Raw genomic sequence first — 22352 nt, 5'->3', positions numbered from 1 at the left:
AGGTTCACTGGAGGAAGGCACTGGGCAGTGAGGCAGTGTTGGTTTGCTGAATGGTCCAGAGAAAGGTAACCCTCTGCTGTGGGATGCCAGTTGAGTAATACTCTTACTGGGGGAGAGGAGCTGACATCTTCAATGCAGTTGTAGCAGGCACAGAGGAGGGTCCCAGTCACAAACTGATAGATTTGGATCTTATGAAGTTGTGCGACATCCAATTCCACCCTGCGCCAGGAACGACTTTGCTATGCACCCACACACACTCCCTCAAGTCTTCACCTCCCCAATTCTGTCATCCCTCTCACAGTTTGCTCCTCCACATCATTGTGCACTCCACCTTCCCAACCATCAACTACACTTATCCTTCCCACACCCTGTTTCCATGCGAAAACATTTGGACGTAGTGTGCATATACATGCGACTCTGTGCCTGATTATCTTCCTTTATTCCGTGTACAATGACTATGTTTAGAAGCAAATTTTGAGTGGGATGACAAAATTGCTAAAGTGAAGACTGCGAGGAAGAGTAGACAGGATCAGTGAAGTTAAAAAGAGTACTGGGCAGGATGGAAGTGGGTGCCCAACAACTTGTTTGCCATTCAGATACATCACATTGTGATGATGTGTGTGCACACGCACCCCGACATGCACACTCATTCATTATAATTGGTGCAGATAATTTCCATTATCTTAACATACTTGTATATGCTTGAACTGTTGATTTTGAATTATAAGAAATGTTAGGTGACAAGATAGTCACGCATAAGACACCTCTCACTGAAACATAACTGGGATCATTTCAGCCTTAACTTAGTCACCACTGATAATATTTTTCTTTATTATTAACAGTCTAATGAGAGGAATTATTATTTTCCTCTCTCTTAGACATCTATGAGTTTAAGGATTACAGCTTGCCATTTGTATCTTTCTTGATCAGGCACAGATTTGTAGCAATCTCCTGTTCCCATACTATGTCTATGGAGATGCGATTTGCGTCCACAGATTTGAGCTACTTTGTTCAAACTTCCAATCCCAACTTCCAGGTTTGCACACAACTCATATCAGCACACATCTCCTGCCTGCATGCTACACTCTGACACATATAGCTGCTAGTGTACCAGTCCTCGAGACTTCATCACTTACCATTGTTGTTGTTGTTGTTATTGTCTTCAGTCCTGAGACTGGTTTGATGCAGCTCTCCGCTACCCTATCCTGTGCAGTACTTACTGCAACCTACATCCTTCTGAATCTGCTTATTGTATTCATCTCTTGGTCTCCCTCTAAGATTTTTACCCTCCACGCTGCCCTCCAATACTAAATTGGTGATCCCTTGATGCCTCAGAACATGTCCTGTCAACTGATCCCTTCTTCTAGTTAAGTTGTACTACAAATTCCTCTTCTCCCCAATTCTATTCAGTACCTCTTCATTACTTACATGATCTACAAAACTAATCTTCAGCATTCTTCTGTAGCACCACATTTCAAAAGCTTCTATTCTCTTCTTGTCCAAACTATTTATTGTCCATGTTTCACTTCCATACATGGCTACACTCCAAAACACTTTCAGAAAAGACTTCTTGACAATTCTATACTCAGTGTTAAATTTCTCTTCTTCAATAACACTTTCCTTGCCATGGCCAGTCTACACTTTATATCCTGTTTACTTCAACCATCATCAGTTATTTTGCTCCCTAAATAGCAAAAGTCATCTACTACTTTAAGTGTCCCATTTCCTAATCCAATTCCTCAGCATCACTTGATTTAATTAGACTGTTTCACTATCCTCATTTTGCTTTTGTTGATGTTCATCTTATATCCTCTTTTCAAGACAGTGTCCATTGTGTTCAGCTGCTCTTCCAGGTTCTTTGCTGCCTGACAGAATTACAACGTCATCAGCAAACCTGACTATTTCTCCTCCCTGGACTTTAATCCCTTCTTTAAATTTTCCTTTTGTTTCCTTCACTGCTTGTTCAATATACAAACTGAATAACATCAGGGATAGGCTACAACCCTGTCTTACTCCCTTCCCAACCACTGCTTCCCTTTCATGTCCCTCAACTCTTATAACTGCCATCTGGTTTCTGTACAATTTGTAAATAGCTTTTCGCTCCTTGTATTTGATCCCTGCCATCTTCAGAATTTGAAAGAGTATTCCAATCAACATTGCCAAAAGCCTTCTCTATGTCTACAGATGCTAGAAAAACAGGTTTGCCTTTCCTTAACCAATCTTCTAACGTAAGTCGTAGAGTCAGTATTGCCTCATGTATTAGAAAAATTCTACAGAATCCAAACTGATCTTCCCCAAGGTCAGCTTCTACCAGTTTTTCCATGTGTCTGCAAAGAATCATGTTAGTATTTTGAAGCCATGACTTATTAAACTGATAGTACGGTAATTTTCACACCTGTCGACACCTATCTTTGGGATTGGAGTTGTTATATTCTTGAAGTCGGAGGGTATTTAGCCTGTCCCATACATTGTTCTCACCAGATGATAAAGCTTTATCTGGGCTGGCTCTCCCAAGGCTCTAATGAAATTTTTTCTACTCCTGGGGCCTTGTTTCGACTTAGGTTTTTCAGTGCTCTGTCAAATTCTTCAAAAGTATCATATCTCCCATTTCATCTTCGTTTCTTCAATTTCCATAATATCGCCCTCAAGTGCATCTGCATTATATAGACCCTCTGTATACTCCTTCCACCTTTCTGCTTTCCCTTCTTTGCTTAGAACTGGTTCTCCATCTGAGCTCTTCATATTCATACACATGGTTCTTCTTTTCTCCAAAGGTGTGTCTAATTTTCCTATAGGCAATATTTATCTTACCCTTAGTGATATATGCCTCTACATCCTTACATTTGTCCTCTAGCCATCCCTGTTCAGCCATTTTGCACTTCCTGTCAACCTCATTTTTGAGACATTTGTATTCCTTTTCGCCTACTTCATTTACTGTTGTTTTATATTTTCTCCTTTCATCAGTTACGTTCTATACCTCTTCTGCTACCCAAGAGTTCTACTAGCCCTATTCTTTTTACCTACTTGATCCTCTGCTGCCTTTACAATTTTATCTTTCAAAGCTACCCATTCTTGTCCATCATTCCCTAATGCTCTCTCTGAAACACTCTACAACTTCTGGTTCTTTCAGTTTATTCAGATCCCATCTCCTTAAATCCCCACCTTTTTGCATTTTCTTCAGTTTTAATCATAACCAATAGATTGTGGTCAGAGTGCACATCTGCGCCTGAAATGTCTTAAAATTTAAAACCTGGTTCCAAAATCTATCTCCCCATTATATAATGTCTATCCGAAACCTTCCCGTGTCTCCATGCCTCTTCCATGCATAAAACCTTCTTTCATGATTTTTAAACCAAGTGTTAGCTATGATTAAGTTACACTCTGTGCAAAATTCAACCAGGTGGCTTCCTCTTTCATTCCGTATCCCCATTCCATATTCGCCTACAACTTTTCCTTCTCTTCCTTTTCCTTCTATCAAACTCCAGTCCCCCCCCCCCCCCCATGACTAAAAATTTTCGCCTCCCTTCACTATCTGAATAATTTCTTTTATCCCTTCATACATTTCTTAAATCTCTTCGTTGTCTGCAGAGCTAGTTGGCATATAAACATTTACTACTGTGGTAGGTGTGGGCTTCATGTATATCTAGGTTACAATAATGCATTCACTATGCTGTTTTTAGTAGCTTACCTGCACTCCTATTTTTTTATTCATTACTAAACCTATTCCTGCATTACCCTTATTTGATTTATTTATAACCCTGTATTCACCTGACCAGAAATCTTGTTCCTCCTGCCACCGAACTTCACTAATTCCCACGATATCTAACTTTAACCTATCCATTTCCCTTTTTAAATTTCCTAAGCTCCTGCCCGATTAAGTGATCTGACCTTCCACACTCCAATCCATAGAACACCAGTTTTCTTTCTCCTGGTAATGATGTCCTCCTGCGTAGTCCCCGCCCGGAGATCCGAATGGGGGCCTATTTTACCTCCGGAATGTTTTACCCAAGAGGACGCCATCATCATTTAACCATACAGTGAAGCTGTATGTCCTCAGGAAAAATTACGGCTGTAGTTTCCCCTTGCTTTCAGCTGTTTGCAGTACCAGGAAAGTAAGGCTATTTTGTTTAACATTACAAGGCCAGATCAGTAGTACGACCATTTAAAAATGGTGAAATGTGTGACTGTATCTGGAAAATTAGAATATTTCACAATATGTGGCCTAAGAGCTCACTTGTCCTGAACACACAAAGTAGTACCATCACAGGCTGATCATCAGCTACCTGTTGATATCCTTCAGGGAGAAAAACTAATTCTGGTAAGCTTCAAGCATTAATACAGTTGTGTTATGGGTCAACACATACATAGTAATCATAAAATTTTAAAAATACTACGAGACTAATCTGATAAGAACTGCTGAAAACTCTTTAAAAATCACAGTGGTTTCTAATTACATACAAGGCTACAATTTTTGATTTCAGCTACAGTGCATAGATTCATCTTCTTTGCAGGGGAAAATACACCGGAGCAGTATTATCTCTGTGCAACACATAAGTAAAATTTGATAAACATGTTATGTGGATTATCCAAACCAAATGCACCTCACATATCACTTCTGGGAAATTTTCATGTAAATCACCAATCAAAAAGCTGATACAATAAAAAATGAACTTCACTTCACTTGTGTGTATTGACTGTCTTAAGGATACACATGCTTAATTCATCACAGTCTCACTTAACTATATTATCTTAGCATAAAAAATTTTCTTTGAAGATATGCATCCAACAAATGCACAACAGTCTGCAGTCCGCAACTGTGTTTGGAGTGGTAAAAGTAGCACAGAATGAATGCACATTCTTCAACTTTGGTGCTCATTTGCCACTAGAAAACTTCTGCAAACTTTCCAAAAATGCGATGTATGTATTGTGTTCATAAGCCGTGCTGAATTCCGATAACTTTTCCACAAATTCATTGGAGATACCTTTCTCCTCCAAAAGTGTCATCAGCAAGTCATATAGATACTGAAACAAAAAGTCACCATGTATCAGAAACCAACACTGAAATTAGAAGTAATAATTACAGACATTATTCCAAATAATAATGGTATCAAATATTTATCTGACAAAGGCCTTGTTGGCCGAAAGCTCGCTTTCTGACAGTCTTTCTTGTGCCTATCTGCAACTCATCATCTCAGTTATATGTTGAGTAGCAACTATGCTTTTCATAATGTTGTTACCACATGTAATTGCATATTTAACTACAACAGCAAAAGCCATTTGCGGGGCTTTCTTCTGGATTTTGAATTAAAATCAAGAAAGAACCTCTACAGATGTACAAATAAAGCTAGGCATTAAGGCCATAAATCAACACAACAGGCCTTGAGGGGGGACAAGAGTGGAACAACTATGGGTTGCATATCAACCCTGTACAGATACAATTTAAAAAGGAGCCTACTTACTCCAGCATATTATTGCAGGCAGCCAGACTACATCAAGTACATCTATGGTGGGGGGAGGGGGTGTAAGGCAGGACTATCAGAACAGTCAAGAGCACACACACAAAACGGTTTACATTTTACAAGCTTTTGGAGCCAGTGGCTCCTCCTCCTGGCAGAAGAATTGAAGGGGAAGGAAGAGGCGTGAAAGGAAAGGACTGGATAAGTTTAGAGAAAGGGATAAATTTCAGAAAAGTCACCGAGAACCATGGGTCTGGGGAGACTTATCAGAGGGGATGAGAAGGAAAGACTGAATGTTGCAGATTGCATTGGATGAGATTTGAGAACCTGAGCTTAAAGGTGGAAGACCGGATAATATGCAAGACAGAGGTTACCAGTAAAACATTGTGCACAAGTTAAGAGTGAAAAGCTAAGTGCATCGTACATAACAGAGGTGGGAGGGGGCGGTGAAAACAAGACGGGTAAGACATTGAAAGATGTAGATAACTAAAACAGAGAAGATATGAAGAGATGCAGCGACAGAATAAATTAATGTACATTAAGGCCAGGTGGGTGGTGAGAACCAAGGACATGTTGTAGCCCTAGTTCCCACCTGTGGATTTCTGAGAAACTGGTGTCTGGGGCAAGAATCCAAATGGCACTTGTGGTGAAAGAGGCGCCAAGAGGGGGACTGTCATGTTATATGGCATGCTCTGCAACAGGGTATTGTGTATTGCTTGTTTACACCCTCTGCCTATGCCCATTCATCCCGACTGGTAACTTGGTGATAGTCATGCCAATGTAAAAGGCCAAACAATGTTTACATAACAGCTGGCATATGCCATGTATTGTTTCACATGTGGCTCTCCCTTTGATAGTACGTTTTTCCAGTTACAGAGCTGAAATAGGTGGTGCTAGGAAGATGCAAAGAGCAAGCCTTGCAGCGGGGACGGTCACAGGGCATGAGCCATAGCGTAGGATATGGGTGCAGAAGGAGCATAGGGTCTGACAAGGATATTGCGAAGATTGGGAGAGTGACAAGCTATTCTGTGTGTGATGGGCAAAATCTCAGATAAAATAGATCTCATTTCAGGGCATTATTTTAGGAAGTCATGACATTGTCAAAATAGCTGATTAATACATTCAAGAACAGGATAATACTGGGTGACAAGTGGTGTGCTCCAAAGTTGTTTTGCTGAGGGATCAGCATTACCAGGACTGGAATTGATGGCCCAGTAAATTTGCTTTTAAACTAGGCTGTTGGGATAATCACATTCGGTAAAGACTTAAGTGAGAGTGGTGGTGGTGGTGGTGGTGGTGTATTGCTGTAAAGAGTTTGCATCCGAACAAATAGATTTTCCTCTAATGCCAAAGTTGTATGGGAGGGAATGTTCAACATGGAAAGGATGGCAACTGGAATCTCAAAATACCTTCTCACAATTAAATTTCTCATGGTCCTATTCTGAATCCCATGCCACTTTCCTTGATGTTGATCTCATTCTCACCAAAGACCAGCTACACACTTCTGTCCACATCAAATCTACTAACAGTACTTACATTTTGACAGTTGTTACAATACTGGCACATTGTTGTAATGCGCGCACACACACACACACACACACACACACACACACACACACACACACACACACACACACACGCACACACACACACACACACACACACACACACACACACAGAGAGAGAAAGAGAGAGAAAGAGAGAGAGAGAGAGAGAGAGAGAGAGAGAGAGAGAGAGAGAGAGAGATTGTTTCCCCCTCATAAACAAAATCAAAATGATTTTGAAAGAAGTATTTTACATGCCCATCTGATTGATTCTGAAACACTAATTATAACCAGTACTCCAGCAGTGATGCACAGCCCTGGCCCGCGCCGAGTGCTATTGCCATGTGGCAGCACTGCTGAAGTATTGGTTATTCTGTGTGTTGTAATATCCCCCTTAATACATATCGACACAACCAATATTGCACTAGACTAATTTGGGACCACTTTGCCAAATGGGCAGGTAAAATTCCACTTTAAAAAATAATTCTGTTCATAATGGAAATCTAAACAAAGCTTTCCGTTGACACTTGGTGCTGCGCTCTCTCTCTCTCTCTTTTTTTGTTTTTTTTTTTTTTTTTTAAGGGTGCAAAACTGCTATGGTCATTAGTGCCCGGTCCATGACTAAGGAAAAGGTAAAATATGAAAATGGAAACCAGCAGCAATGGGAACGAAACTCAAAAAATTGGAGAAACTAAAAGCAGAAGGAAAGCTTAAAAAACCACTACAGAAAGGGGTTGGTTGTCCCCAAAAAGAGCTTCAAATGACTGACGTCATCTCACTGGCACTAACAAACTCTAGAGCGTGTCATCTGCTAAAATGGACGATATTTCAGGTGACAACTGCAGACGGGCGCGTAACAGAGTAAAATAGGGGCACTCAAGTAAAAGGTGTCTTACCGTCCACAGCTGAGAGCAGTGGGGACAGAGTGGGGGAGGATCACCGCTTAAAAGATGTCGATGGCTAAAAAGACAGTGCCCTATCCGGAGTCTAGTTAAAATTGCCTCCTCCCAACGACACGTTCGGGAGGAAGAGGTCCAAGCACAGGGAAGAGCTTTCACATCCCGCAATTTATTATGGGGAAGTGTCGACCAATGTGCATGCCATAAAAGAACAACACGACGACATAAAACACTCCGTAGATCGGCAAAGGGAATCGGGCGAATAGCTGGCCGAAGAAGAGAGACTGCAGTCTTGGCCGCTATATCGGCCACCTCATTTCCACAGATACCAATGTGTCCGGGGATCCAGAGGAACGCCACCGAGGGTCCCCCCAAGTGGAGCAGAGGGTGGACAGGGTAGAGAGCTTGGAGACTGAGGAGAGAGCTGAGAGAATCTGAACAGATAACATACTGTATCCGCTGATGGCGGCGGATGTATTGGACAGCCTGGAGAAAAGCGTAAAGCTCCGCAGTACAAACCGAACACTTGTCAGGAAGCCAAAATTGATTTGGGGTGTCGCCAACAATATAGGCACTCCCTACACCAAACGATGTTTTTGAGCCATCAGTGTAAATAAATGTGGCATCCTTCATTTGTGCGCATAGAGCAGAAAACGCCCGACGATAAACAAGTGAAGGGGTACCATCCTTGGGAAACTGACAAAGATTACGGAGCAGGCAGGTCCGGGGACGGAGCCAAAGCGGTGCTGTACCCCAAGTTGTCAAGAAAGTTTTAGGAAAGCGGAAGGAAAGAGAATGGAGCAGTTGACTGAAGCGGACTCCCGGTGGTAGTAGGGAGGAAGGGCAGCCTGCATACCCTAAATCCAAGGAGGCGTCGAAAAAATGTCATGGGCCGGATTAGCGGGCATGGAAGACAAACGGCTAGCATAACGACTTAGAAGGACAGCTCGCCGATTGGACAGCGGAGGTTCAGCAGTCTCAGCATAAAGGCTTTCCACAGGGCTGGTGTAAAAAGCTGCAGACACTAAACGTAATCCACGGTGGGGGATAGAGTCGAGACGCCGAAGAATAGACGGCCGACCAGAGGAGTAAACTATGCTTCCATAGTCCAATTTCGATCGCACTAAGGCGTGATAGAGGCGGAGAAGGACCACTCGGTCCGCTCCCCAGGAGGTACCATTCAGGCCACGGAGGGTGTTGAGGGATCGCAGACAGCAAGCCGAAAGATAGGAAACGTGGGAGGACCAGCACAGTTTTCTGTCAAACATAAGACCCAAGAATTTAGCGACGTCCGAAAACGGAAGGTTGACAGGTCCTAGATGTAAGGAAGGTGGAAGAAACTCCGTACAACGCCAAAAATTAACACAAACGGTCTTACTGGGAGAAAAGCGGAAGCCTGTTTCGATGCTCCAAGAGTGGAGGCGATCGAGACAACCTTGCTGTAGTAGATCGCAAAATCGTCCACAAAGAGGGACCCCGAGACATCAGGAAGGAGACAATCCATAATTGGATTTATGGCAATGGCAAACAGTACAACACTTAGCACAGAGCTCTGGGGTACCCCGTTTTCTTGGGAGAAAGTACGGGAGAGAGTAGTGTTCACCCGCACTTTGAATGTGCGCTCTGCCATAAATTCGCGAAGAAAAAGGGGCAACCGACCGCGAAAGCCCCAAGAGAAAAGTGTGCGGAGGATGCCTGTCCTCCAACAGGTATCGTATGCTCTCTCCAGATCAAAAAATATTGCTACAGTTTGGCGTTTCCGGAGAAAATTGTTCATGATATAAGTGGAGAGAGCAACAAGATGGTCAACTGCAGAACGATGCTTTCGGAAACCGCACTGGGCAGGTGTTAAAAGACTGCGGGACTCCAGCCACCAAGCTAAACGGCAATTCACCATACGCTCCAAAACCTTACATACACTACTCTTGAGAGAAATGGGGCGATAGCTAGAGGGGAGATGTTTGTCCTTTCCAGGTTTCAGAACAGGAACGACAATAGCTTCCCGCCATCGTCTGGGAAAATTACTGTCGGTCCAAATTCGATTATAAAGGCGAAGGAGGTAACGCAGACTATGGTATGATAAATGCAGCAACATTTGGATGTGGATACCATCCGGTCCTGGGGCGGAGGAGCAAGAAGAAGAGAGTGCATGTTGGAGTTCCCGCATGGAGAAAACAGTATTGTAGCTTTCGCGATTTTGAGAGGAGAAAGCAAGAGGTCGCACTTCCGCTGCACGTTTCTTCAGGAGGAGCACTGGCGGGTAATTTGAAGAGCTTGAAATCTCAGCAAAGTGTTGACCCAACGAGTTAGAAATTGCGACGGGGTCCACTAATGTATCGTGCGCGACAGTGAGCCCAGAGACCGGGGAGAAAGTAGGCGCGTCTGATAACCGTCGAATCCAACTCCAAACTTCCGAGGAGGGAGTGACGGTGTTAAATGAGCTAGTAAAGAAGTCCCAGCTTGCCTTCTTGCTATCGCGGATGACGCGATAGCACCGCGCACAGAACTGCTTATAGCGGATACAGTTGGCCAATGTAGGATGGAGTCTGAAAACGCGAAGAGCACGCCGCCGCTCACGTATTGCGTCACGGCATGCCTCGTTCCACCAAGGAACTGGCGAGGGGGGGGGGGGCAGGGAAATTCGGAGGTGCGAGGTATTGAACATTCCGCAGCTGTAAGAATAACGTCTGTAATAAGAGTGACATCATCGTCAACGCTAGGAAAGTGACAGTCATCGAATGTTGCTAGAGATGAAAACAAGTGTCCAATTGGCTTGGGCAAACTTCCAGCATCTCGGGCGCATATATGGCAATTGTGGCTGCAATCCAAGGACACATGCAAAGTGGTCATTCGAGTGTGTATCAGCAAGGGCGAACCATTCGAAGCGCCGAGCTAGCGGAACAATACTGACCAAAAGGTCCAAATGAGAGAAATTTGTCGTGGAGGCAGACAAAAATGTAGGGTCCCCAGTGTTGAGGCAAACAAGATCCGCTTGGTGGACGACGTCTATCAATAGTGAGCCACGCGGACAAGGATGTGGTGATCCCCAAAGCGGGTGGTGGGCATTGAAGTCCCCAACCAGCAAATAGAGGGGTGGAAGCTGACCAAGAAGATGAATGTATACAGTACAGAGAGAAGGTGTATCCAGAAAGGGAAAGACGGACAGCAACTGCCTGGAAGGAAGTGTTTAAATGGATTGGGTGATAATGGAGAGTATTATGGAGAAGAATCACGAGTCCTCCATGTGCTGGAGTGCCATCAACAGAGGAGAGATCAAATCGGACTGACTGAAAATGGGGGAAAACAAAGCAGTCGTGTGGACGCAGCTTTGTTTCCTGAAGACAGAAGATGACTGGCGAGTAGGATCGTAAGAGGATCGTCAATTCATCCCGATTGGCTCGAATGCCGCGGGTATTCCAATGGATAATGGACATAGGGTGGACAGAAAATGGAAGAATGTGACCAAGGTTGCCGTCAACTCAACGACTGCTCAGAGCCTGCGACCGACAGCGTGGAAGGGCTCTCAGCCGAAGGCAGAAGATCCTGATCCATAGGTTGTTCAGGAGCAGCTCCTGCCACCAGCGATCGGCCGGTTGACCGGCTGCCAGCAGTGCGCCTCGGCGACACAGAAGACGGGCGAGGGCGGTTACCGCCAGGCGGTGCTGTAGATGAGACACACCATGACGGAGAAGGAGAGGAACTGGGTTTCTTATTAGCCTTCTTGGAAACATGATGTTTAGATGAAGGAGGAACCAATGGTTGTGAAGTTGGGGTATGTAAATAATCTTTACGAGTATGCTCTTTTATGGAAGTCCGGGCGTCTGACTATTGGGATCGAGATTTAGCAGAACCCGATGAAGGGTAAGACAGAGTGAGCAGGTGAAAGTGGGGAGGTGGAACGGGCGATCTTTGCGCTGGCCAATCTGACAACCGTGTCACTAAAGGTGAGATCACAAGTCTGCGTGGCCGCCTGTTTGTTGGCCGAGGAGAGGCAAGAACAGTGCTATATTTTCCTGTCTGCGGCACAGTGGGCTTTTGATGGGCGAATAATTTTCGAGCAGCAAAGGTCGACACCTTTTCCTTCACTCTGATTTCCTGAATGAGCTTTTCATCTTTAAAAATGGGGCAATATCAAGAGGAAGCAGCGTGGTCACCCATACAGTTGATGCAACGAGGAGACGGAGGGGGACAAGCACCCTCATGGGCATCCTTGCCACACGTAACACATTTGGCCGGGTTGGAACAGGACTGGCTGGTATGATTGAACCGCTGGCACCGATAGCAACGCGTAGGGTTTGGGACGTAGGGGCAAACGGAAATTATCTCATAGCCCGCTTTGATTTTCGATGGGAGTTGAACTCTGTCAAATGTCAAGAAGACAGTACGGGTTGGAACGATGTTCTTGTCAACCCTTTTCATAAATCTATGAACAGCCGTTATGCCCTGGTCAGACGGGTAGTGTTGAATTTCCTAGTCAGACAATCCATCGAGGGAGCGCGTATAAACGACTCCACGTGAGGAATTTAAAGTGCGGTGCGCTACCACCCGGACAGGGAAGGTGTGGAGCAGTGAAGTACGCAGTAATTTTTGTGCCTGGAGGGCACTGACTGTTTCTAACAACAAGGCGCCATTCCGTAATCTGGAACAAGACTGTACAGGACCTGCAATTGTGTCGACACCTTTCTGAATAATGAAAGAGTCGACCTTGGAGAAGAAGTGACCTTTGTCAGACCGAGAAACAAGGAACTGTGGCAACGATGGAAGAACTGTCTGTGTCTGAGACTCAGTGAACTGACGTTTGTGAGCAGACATAGTGGAAGATGAGGAAACCATTGCGGAAGAATCCCCCATGATTACCGGTGTCTCCGATGGCGCGCTCCTCCCTCGTGGGGGCCCTCTCTAAGGGCACTCCCGCCTTAGGTGATTATTCACACCTCCCGAGAAACGGACGGAGGGAGCAATCGGCACTTTCGGAAGGTATTAGCTCGGGTAATCACCCCTCCCTGGGCCCGGCCGTTACCAGGGGGTACGTACGTGTCCTACCTGTCTACCCGGGGCGGGGAATTACGCGTTACCCCGTCACCGGCTACGCATGAAAATGCGTGGGTTGGCCTTCAGACACGCACAGGGTGGAAGAAAGAAAGGGAAAAATAAAGAAAGGGAAAGGAAAGAAGAGAGGTCTCAAACGCCACAGCGGAGGAAAGGGTAAAGAGAAGAGGTAAGGAAAAGAGAAAGACAAAGGAAGGATGAAGACATGCAAGCAAAGAAAGCTAAGAATGTGTTACATTTTCGAGCGTCCGTCTCCGGACGTAGGCACAAACCATACTCCCAGAGGGGGAGAAAGAGAAGGAAAGAGTCAGAGGTGAGGGGCGGGGGGGGGGGGGGGGGGGTGAAGATGGGGGATAGGGAAGGATGCGGAAAAGGAAGGTATGCAGCCCAGAAAGGAAGGAGGGCCACATTAGCTCGGGGTCCCGTGCTCGCTACGCACGTATCCACAAAAGAGTTGTGGACCCCCTGGGGGGTGGGTGCTGCTTGAAAGATGTGGCTGAGCAGTATTTGTTTTGGGCTACACACTGCAAAAAGGAAATTGCAAATATCTGGCATGCACACACACACACACACACACACACACACACACACACACACACACACACACACACACACACACACAGAGAGAGAGAGAGAGAGAGAGAGAGAGAGAGAGAGAGAGAGATCATAGGAAGTTCGCCTGACTGCAAAGACAAGAATTTATGAAAATTGCCAGTAATTTCACATCACTTACTCTCTGCTTTCATTCAACTGGTTTTATGTTATAAAATTATTACTGTACTGTTATTAGAAAATCACATAAATTACTTACACCATCTAATATTTCTCCAGATACAGCATAGGTTTTCTCAGACCATTCTCCTTCGTACAATGTAACTTCATCAATTGCAAAAATATCATCTGCAAAAACAAAGGTGATACAAGTCGATGTCAATCAAAATATAGACAAGCACTTTAATAATCAGTAAAGTACATGATTTCATTTAAATTAATTTACAACAAGAATAGAAATAATGCAGATTTTTTTTCATTCAGGACAAACTGCAACACAATGATGTATTAAACACTGATGTTGGCCCCACCTAATGGATTAAAACAATTTCAGATTTCATTGGCACACAAACTAGGAGCCAAGTCATTAGATATGCTGAAATCTATTAGATGGTAGAACAATGACAAAACATGATTAAGACAATTTCCAAGTACATCACACCTGTGGTTTTTATCAGTTAAGTCTGCCATTATTGGTGAACACTATTTAAGAAGTTAAGTTGCAAACTAATACTAGGCATTATTAGGGGTGGACATAAAACTTTAACTGGATCCTTCTATAGCCCACCAGAGAGACTCGTCTCACGGTGTAACCAAAAACTTTACAGAAAACCACAGTTCACTTATACGTAAGTTCCCCACTCATACTGTAATCATTGGCAGAGAATAATCATCCCACAGTCAACTGGGAAAATTACAGTTTTCTTAGTGGTGGGTACAGTAAGATATCCTGTGAAACACTACTAAATAGCTTCTCTGAAAACTACCTAGAACAGATAGATAGGAACCACGCTTACAATGGAAATATATTGGGTCTAATGGCAACAAACAAACCTGACCTCTTTCGAGAATGTCCACATCGGAACTGGTATCAGTGACCTTGACGCAGTTGTGGCAACAATGGTTACCAAAGTACAAAAGACAACTAAAACAAGCGCAAAGATACGTATGTTTAATAAACCAGATAAAAACTCAGTAGCATCATATCTCAATGTGGAATTTTCGGCACACGGCAGGAGCAAGTAAAGGAACTCTGGCACAATGCGTTGACTTCAATGACTACTGTAGCAAAATACTGTCAAGTGATCTTTCATAGAACCCGAAGAAATTCTAGTCATATATAAAGGTTGTTAGTGGCACCAAAGCCAGCATTCAGTCCCTAAAAACAGACAGGAACTGAAATTGAGGGTGGTAAAGCACAAGCTGGAATGCTTAATTCTGTTTTCAAATGTTCCTTTACAGAGGAGAACCCATGAGAATTGACCCAATTTAATCCTCTTGCCACCGTAAAGATGAATGAAATAAGTATCAGTATAACAGGTGTTGAGAAACAGCTGAAATCATTAAAAATTAACAAAGCTCCAAGGCCCAATGAAATACTTGTCAGATTCTATTCCAAGTTTGAGGCTGAGTTAGCCCCTTGTCTGACTGAATCCTTGTCAGATTCTACACTGAGTTTGCAGCTGAGTTAGCCCCTCTTTCTAACTATAAACTATCTTAGACCCCTTTAACGAAAAACCCTGCCCAGTTCTTGGAAAAAGATACAGGTCACACCCATTTACAAGAAGGGTAGTAGAAGTGATCCACAAAACTACTGTCCACTGTACTTTAATCAATTTGTTGAAGCATCTTAGAACATATTCTGAGCTCAAGCATAACGAGGTATTTTGAACAGAATGACCACCTTAATGCCAACCCGGCATGGATTTCTAAAACACCATTCATGTGAAACCCAACTCGCACTTTTCTCACATTTTGATTATGGCAATCAGAGTATTTTGATTTCTGAGAAACATTTGACTCAGTACCACACCTAGGCTTATTGTCAAAAGTACAGTCATATGGGGTATCAAATGAAATTTGTGACTGGACTGAGGATTTTTTGGCAGGGAGGACGCAACATGTTATCTTGGGTGGAGAGTCATCATCAGATGTAGAAATCAGGTCTGCCCCAAATCTACAGTGAAGTACTGGTTGGTTGGTTTGTGGGATTAAAGGGACCAGACTGCATACGGTGAAGTACTATCTGAAAGAAGCTGCACAAATATTCTGTCAGATATTGGTAAGATTTCAATGTGGGGCAGACTGGCTACTTGCTTTAAATGTTCAGAAATGTAAAATTTTGCAGTTCACAAAACAAAAAATGTACCTATGACTCATACAAATACCTGGTTTAACACCTTGTAGGAATATGAAATGGAATGACAACATAGGTTCAATCCAGGGTAAAGAAGGTGGTAGACTTCGGTACATTGGTAGAATACTAGGGAAGTGCAACCATCCTACAGAGTTGATTGCTTGCAAATCTCTTGTGTGACCCGTTCTAGAATATTGCTCCTGTGTGTGGGACTCGTACTAGATAGGACTAACATGAGACACTGAATGTAGAAAGTGAAGGGCAGCTCAAATCCTCACATGTTTAATCCATGGGAGAGTGTCACAGAGAGACTAAAGGAACTGAACTGGAGCACTCTAAGATAGTTTACGTAAACTATCGCAAGAAAGTCAAAGTTTCAAGAACCGGCTTTAAATGATTAATAATACACTGCAAGGCCCTACGTATAACTCACGTAGGGATTTGAAGTTAGAATAATTACTGCACACACAGAGGCATTCGCACAACCATTATTCCCACTCTCCGAACACGAATGGAATGGGAAGAAACCCTAATGACTGGTACAATGGGGCATACCCTCCGCCATGCACCTCACGGTTGTTTGCAGGGTACAGATGTAGAACACACCCTCTAATTGCTCAAATGGTAGAGTAGTGTTTATGACAGGCAAATATTGGAGACCTTCATTTATGCCCAGGTCATATTTTAATTAGCGAGTAGGGTTAGGATTCCACATTTTCAATATAACAGGGAAAATTTCATTGTACGATCACTGTTTGCTGACTTACATAGCAGCAGCATGTCAATTACCACTGTTTGGTTCGCTTATTGTGAATCAAGGGTGCTCACGAGATTATAGAAATGAAAATTTAAACAATAAAAATGGGAACTCCTGGTTAGGAGGACAAATTGCTACTCAGTTGGACACAGGCACAACAAAGACTGTTACACATTAACAGTCTTCCACTAACACCTTCTTCAGCAAAGAAAACACATTAACACAAAACAAGCACACCTTACACATGCTCCACTACCACTGGTAGCTGTTCCATTCAGAGCCAAAAGCTATTATCTGTAAGTCTTTTCACTGTGCCTGTGATGATCTTTACAGTGAGTAGCAATCTAACCTTTTCATGATATTGTTAAAATTATAATTAACATGTGGTACTAAATGTTCTTTTTCACGAAGAAGTGTCAGCTTCTGCAAATCTCTGCTTGAACCACGTAAACACTGTTTTAACATCCTTTGCAGTTACGTTTGGCATAGCAGCACACCAGAAAACCATCGACTGTTGATTTAGTTGAGGTGACATACTGATTTGCAGCATAAAACATCTACAGTAGGGGAAAGGGTGACAAGTGGTGAAACCAACAAAAGTGATTGCATGAAAGTAAGTATAATACCTGTTAGGGCATTTATTTTAAGCAAGACTGATTTTGACAAGTGTTTTGTCAGCCATTTTTAAGATGTAATGAGTCAAAACAGATCAGTAGTTTCAATATTTCCTGCAACATATTCAATGGAGGAAAAAAACTACACCTTGCTCTAACAGTATACTGAAGTGAATCAGGGTTATTTAAGTAGAGTTTGTTCATGTACTGTTTCTCCTCCAAGTATGATTGTAAACATAATTATCAGCAGACTTTCGAGTCAATTCTAAGAAAGGATAATTTGCAGATGAACTAGTAAAAACCAGTTACTTTCCCAGCTTAAGTCCAAACACGGGCCAAGGCTATCAACATTCCTTTTCAAAAAAAACAGCCATCAAACAATAGTTTCAGGTAATGAATGAGACGCGAAAAAAAAAATGTATTTAGAAAACACACATTGAAACAATCAGTGTTCTTTGCACATTATTTGTGGTTATTTTGCTTCATTAAAGGTTGCCTTTAATTGATGCCATATTTCATATTTTCCTTTCCTTGGAAATTTGTGGTAACAGACTGACCTGTAACATAGCTGAAGACCTAGATGAGCTTATTTGTTTCAAAATGTGTGATAAAGCAATTATGGGTTCTTCATGGGAGATACACAGGACTTTTCAGAGAAATTTTGTCTGAATACAGATTGAAACGTGAAAAATAACAATGTCTCAAAATAAAAATCGATGTCCCAGAACACTAATTTTGAGAACTGAAATAGAATTTGCAGTTCAGTAAGTTCCATTACAGGAAGGAACTTTTTTAAAAAAAAGGCTCAGAACCTTTATTTCCATGTGTTACTAGTACTTCCATACTGATAATGGCTAAAGAGGAATATTTGATACAAGTATTTGACTATGACCAGTGATGTACGAAACGCACAACAAACGCTGTAAGGGAAGTGGCAACTGTATTGTCATATCACTGATTTCTCTCGAACAGTCTAAACTACAGATAAGTTTGTCACTAGAACATTTTTTTACCCTCCTCCTCCTTCTTGTTCTTCTTCTTCTTCTCCTCATGCAAAGCTAAAAATCAGTCAACAATTTTTTTTTTCCTCGATCAACTACTAACAAAACTGAATATACGCTCACAGCAGTATTAATACCAAGATATTGGTCAAAACTGAAGAATCTCGTCATTTATTCCTCTTGACCCAGATACTCAATACAAAGCACACAACACACTTGTAAACCATCCTTGTGAGATGCAAGTAAGGCTTTTTCTTCCATATCACTCCTCCCCCCAAAAGTAGTCTATGTTCTGGGCAAAGCTTATTTCTTATATTCTCACAATCTCGCCCTGCACATAATCAGGAAAAGCTCAATAAATACTGCTGATTTCTTATACTCTCAGAAATAACTCATGAAATAGTTGTATAATATCTGGGATTTGTGAGAGCACTGCAGCTGATACATGGTAACCAACAATCTGCATTTATAAAATGCACGCTGTTGTATCAAAAGGGAACCAATATGTATGTGGTTCAGCGACTGCCTTATGGAGTTGAAGGTTTGCAGGATGATGCGAAATGGTCAATAAGAAGTTATGATCACATTTAAGGTAGGGACAGCATTTAATGAACATAGTATCTGACTTCTAAATACATAACTTTCAGATAGTCATTATCCAGTAATGAATAGGAATTATTTCACTACCACAGTAACACTGCCTACTGCAGACATAGTTGTTAACAGAAGAGACTGGTATGTCTATCATAAAATCTCATATCAACGAATCCAGGCTTATCTTCTGCGATCAATCAAGTGACTATAGTTGAGGAAGGAATAGTGAGGTGGAATTGCTTAACCAAGTTATTAAAACAGTTACCTAACAGATGAAAAACTATCAGCATATTTGCACAAACCAGTACCTTCATTAAAGCAGTACTATGGCGATTTATTCAGGTTACACTATGTTTCACTTACTATAGCCCTCTTCAGAATCTTGTTGGCCAGATGTAAAAGAGCATGTGAAGCCAAGGGTCTTTGATCCACGGCGTATATCCACCTCAAAGGTTGGCTTTGATTTCATTTCCCCAAACTCTGGTTTATCCATATTAGGATTTACTTCTGGTTCAGTATCAGCGTCCACTGTGTGATTTATATTGAAATTTACTTCAATTCTGGAAAAAAAAGAAAAAAAAAACGAAACACATTACCATTCTGCAATCTAAACCCTCAATAAAACATTTTACACAATACAACATTACTGACTCTTCATCACCCAGTTTTTTGGTCATTGTTACTTCAGATTCATCCAATTTAACTTTAAAACCATCTATTTCTGTGGGGATTGTCTTCAACTTCTGCGCTTTCCTCTCATTTGCTATTTCTTCTGTAAGAAACTCCACAAGCTCTTTCTCTCCTATAAGGAAATGATGGTTTTGGAGATTAGATCATAATTCAAAGGCAACTATTTGCACAGTTACTCCAGTAATCAATTTATTACACCGTCCTTAGAATTATGGTTGAACAGAAAAGTGTGAATTTATTCCACAAATAGGTTAAATAATTACAAGTAACACAATTCTTCAAATTCTTAGTTGTGCCTCTAAGGAATCTTTTAACTGACTGAAAATGTGTGACGCACCTTAAAGTGATAATTTATGGAAAGTACATTACACTTTTGTATATTCGAACGTGCAAAAACGAATTTCCATTTCATGTAACTTCTAAATATATACCTTTCGTATGTAGCCTTTGCATTCCACAACCACAACTGCATAAATTACTCTGTGGAGTTTGTTTGTAGTTGGCAAGTAAACCCGTCCCGTCGGTAGAACCACCAGAACGCATATACCACAGCGTTCTTGTAAACTGCCTCGTGTTTGCATTCAAGACGCCGCATGACCGTTTCACTGGATTCAAAAGATATTTATACGAAGAGAATCCAGAAGCCGCTTTCAAAATTCCGTTCATTTTCATATTTTATTTTCAGACTGTAACTGAAGATACAACTACTTCTAATCTGCGCGATTTATCCGCACTTCTCATTAGCCGGCCGCCTACCACACGCTCTAGCCAAAGTGTCTTCGTATCAAATCCATCGCAACTGCTCTTGCCAACTGAACATTCGCTTTTGGCCTCCCAAGTGGGTTCCTGTCAGTGGCGCCAACATGTGATTATTTTTTTCGACAAACCAACACCTAAAAATCCGTCAAAATGAAATATCTCCACATCTTCTTGCAAAAATAAAGAAAAAATACTATTTATTTTAAAAAAATATTCATTACTTTGTTTATGCAATGAGGAAACATTTTAAAATCGATCAAAATCAGATATGTCCTTATTTTCTTGTAAATAAATAGACGAAATTAAATTTTATTTTAAACATTATACTCATACTTAGTTTACGAGACGGACAACCACTTAAAAATCCGCCCAACTCACCCAGAATATAAAATATATATTATTATATAACTACATCACATTTTAATGGAATACTAACAAACAAATTTAAATACGCTCCATTAAATTTCGGGCATGCAACCGCACACATTCAGGTTCTACTTCTAATACTGCGGCTGCATAGCGTCCAGTCGTCTTCAGAATGAGCCGACAGACAGATATCTGAACAGTATACAGCCGAAATATTTGAAAAAGAGCCCGAAATCATGCGCAGAGCGCCCGCAATTTAAAGCAGCAGTCTTTGCGCCACGAAAGCGTAAATGTACACAAATTTAAAGATATTTATCACCAATGTTGATTAAAGTAATAACAGTTCATCCGCATTGTACTCCGCCTCTTCTTCAGTTGATGTGTTGGATTGTTGGTCTCCTCGGTACGCAACCATTGTACCAATTTGTTTCAAAGCATGCTCTGGCAAGACGTATTTACGACAGCACAGTGAGAATTGCTCTTACCATACTGGTATTAAGTCTAGTCCTGAGGAAGGTTTTCACATTGTTTAGTATTCTAAATCCTCTTTCGACCTCAGCAATTGACCAAGGCAACATCAAAAGCTTCATTTCGGAACCTAAAAGCTCCTGAAATGGATTTTAGGAACTAGCGTCTTTATATGATGCGATCTCTTGTCAAAGTTCTACTGTATTGTCGACATTTTTCCATTGAACAGTAGCTAATTTTGACCACTAAAAATCAGTTTTTGTCAATTCTGTGCTAGCATGATTATACATTCTTTCACCATCCTCAAACACTGTTCTGGAACAGTTAGACACACTCTTTGCAAAACCTTGACATTATTCTGCAGTCGCCTCTGGAGCTTCTCTGCAAAGCAAATCAGAAACTTTTCGCATCTACTGCGAAAACTTTTCCGCTTTCTGCGTTAATTTTATGTTCTTTCAACATATTCAGCAAAGAAACCCCTGCTTCATGCCCAAGATAAATATTGGGGATTTGTATTATGTAACATCTACCGTTAGCAAATCCTCCTTATAACTGGGAACAACAATCCGCTTTGTAAGACCTACAATAAGAAGAACTAAGTCTTGCAGTAGCTCTGAACGGTCTGCTGTACTTGATTGGAATGATTTATTGACCTTTTGAGTTGGCCTAAGAAACCTAAGAAACGGAAGATAAAGCTTATAGATGGCATCAGAGTACATACTATACAACAGTTCAGCTGTGTAGCACTCAGTCTGACATCTGGATACTTCAAAATTTGTCTGACTTAAAATGCGATTACCACCAACGTCGATCGATAGCCACCTTGTGTCTGATTGGTGTATAATTTTAAGGGGTTCGGCTCCATCATTTATTTCTGTAAACAATTTCCTATACATTGCTTGTCGAGAAGAGGATTCAGGAAACCAAGAATAAGTTTCACATATTAACAACTCAAGATTCCCTGATAGCATTTGGACAGCAAAGGACCCTGCTAACTGGACTGAAGGACAAACATGGGGGATCAATATAAGGTTATGGGACCTCACATTTCATCTCCTGGTAAACCCCATTGTTAATACCCATCATTACTAAGGCATTATCTGTACCAATTTCTCTCAGTTGTTTAACGTCTAGAGCATAATCTGAAAGTAATAACTTTACTGCAGTAACAATACATGCAGCATTCCCCTAGTCTACTTCAATAATTCCTAAAAAGGTGGAAATATCTCTACTGTTGTTCTGAAAAA

The 22352-nt window shown here is 41.9% G+C and overlaps 1 protein-coding gene across 1 annotated transcript; it reads right to left on the bottom strand.

The window, feature by feature from the left end:
* Positions 1–4671: 4671 nt before the first annotated feature.
* On the bottom strand, positions 4672–20307 carry LOC124788066 (complement component 1 Q subcomponent-binding protein, mitochondrial). Its single transcript, XM_047255163.1, has 5 exons — positions 19944–20307; positions 19474–19624; positions 19186–19382; positions 13760–13848; positions 4672–5022 (listed from the first exon to the last, which is right to left on the bottom strand). Exons 1-5 carry the CDS (start codon positions 20182–20184, stop codon positions 4873–4875), a joined length of 828 nt encoding a protein of 275 aa, XP_047111119.1. The 5' UTR covers positions 20185–20307; the 3' UTR covers positions 4672–4872.
* Positions 20308–22352: the final 2045 nt, after the last annotated feature.

Source organism: Schistocerca piceifrons, chromosome 1 (genome assembly GCF_021461385.2).
Source record: "Schistocerca piceifrons isolate TAMUIC-IGC-003096 chromosome 1, iqSchPice1.1, whole genome shotgun sequence".
In the NCBI taxonomy this organism is placed as follows: domain Eukaryota; kingdom Metazoa; phylum Arthropoda; class Insecta; order Orthoptera; family Acrididae; genus Schistocerca; species Schistocerca piceifrons.
This window is presented reverse-complemented; position numbering and strand designations above follow the sequence as displayed.

What these genes read in the sequence shown, in the direction of transcription:
- LOC124788066 (XM_047255163.1), bottom strand. Translation starts at nt 20,184, where the DNA reads ATGAAAATGAACGGAATTTTGAAAGCGGCTTCTGGATTCTCTTCGTAT. An exon ending in AGATTCTGAAGAGGGCTATA is followed by an intron (nt 13,849 to 19,185) that starts GTAAGTGAAACA and finishes TTGTTTTTGCAG; the next exon opens with ATGATATTTTTGCAATTGAT. An exon ending in CTGGAGAAATATTAGATGGT is followed by an intron (nt 5,023 to 13,759) that starts GTAAGTAATTTA and finishes TTTTTGTTTCAG; the next exon opens with TATCTATATGACTTGCTGAT.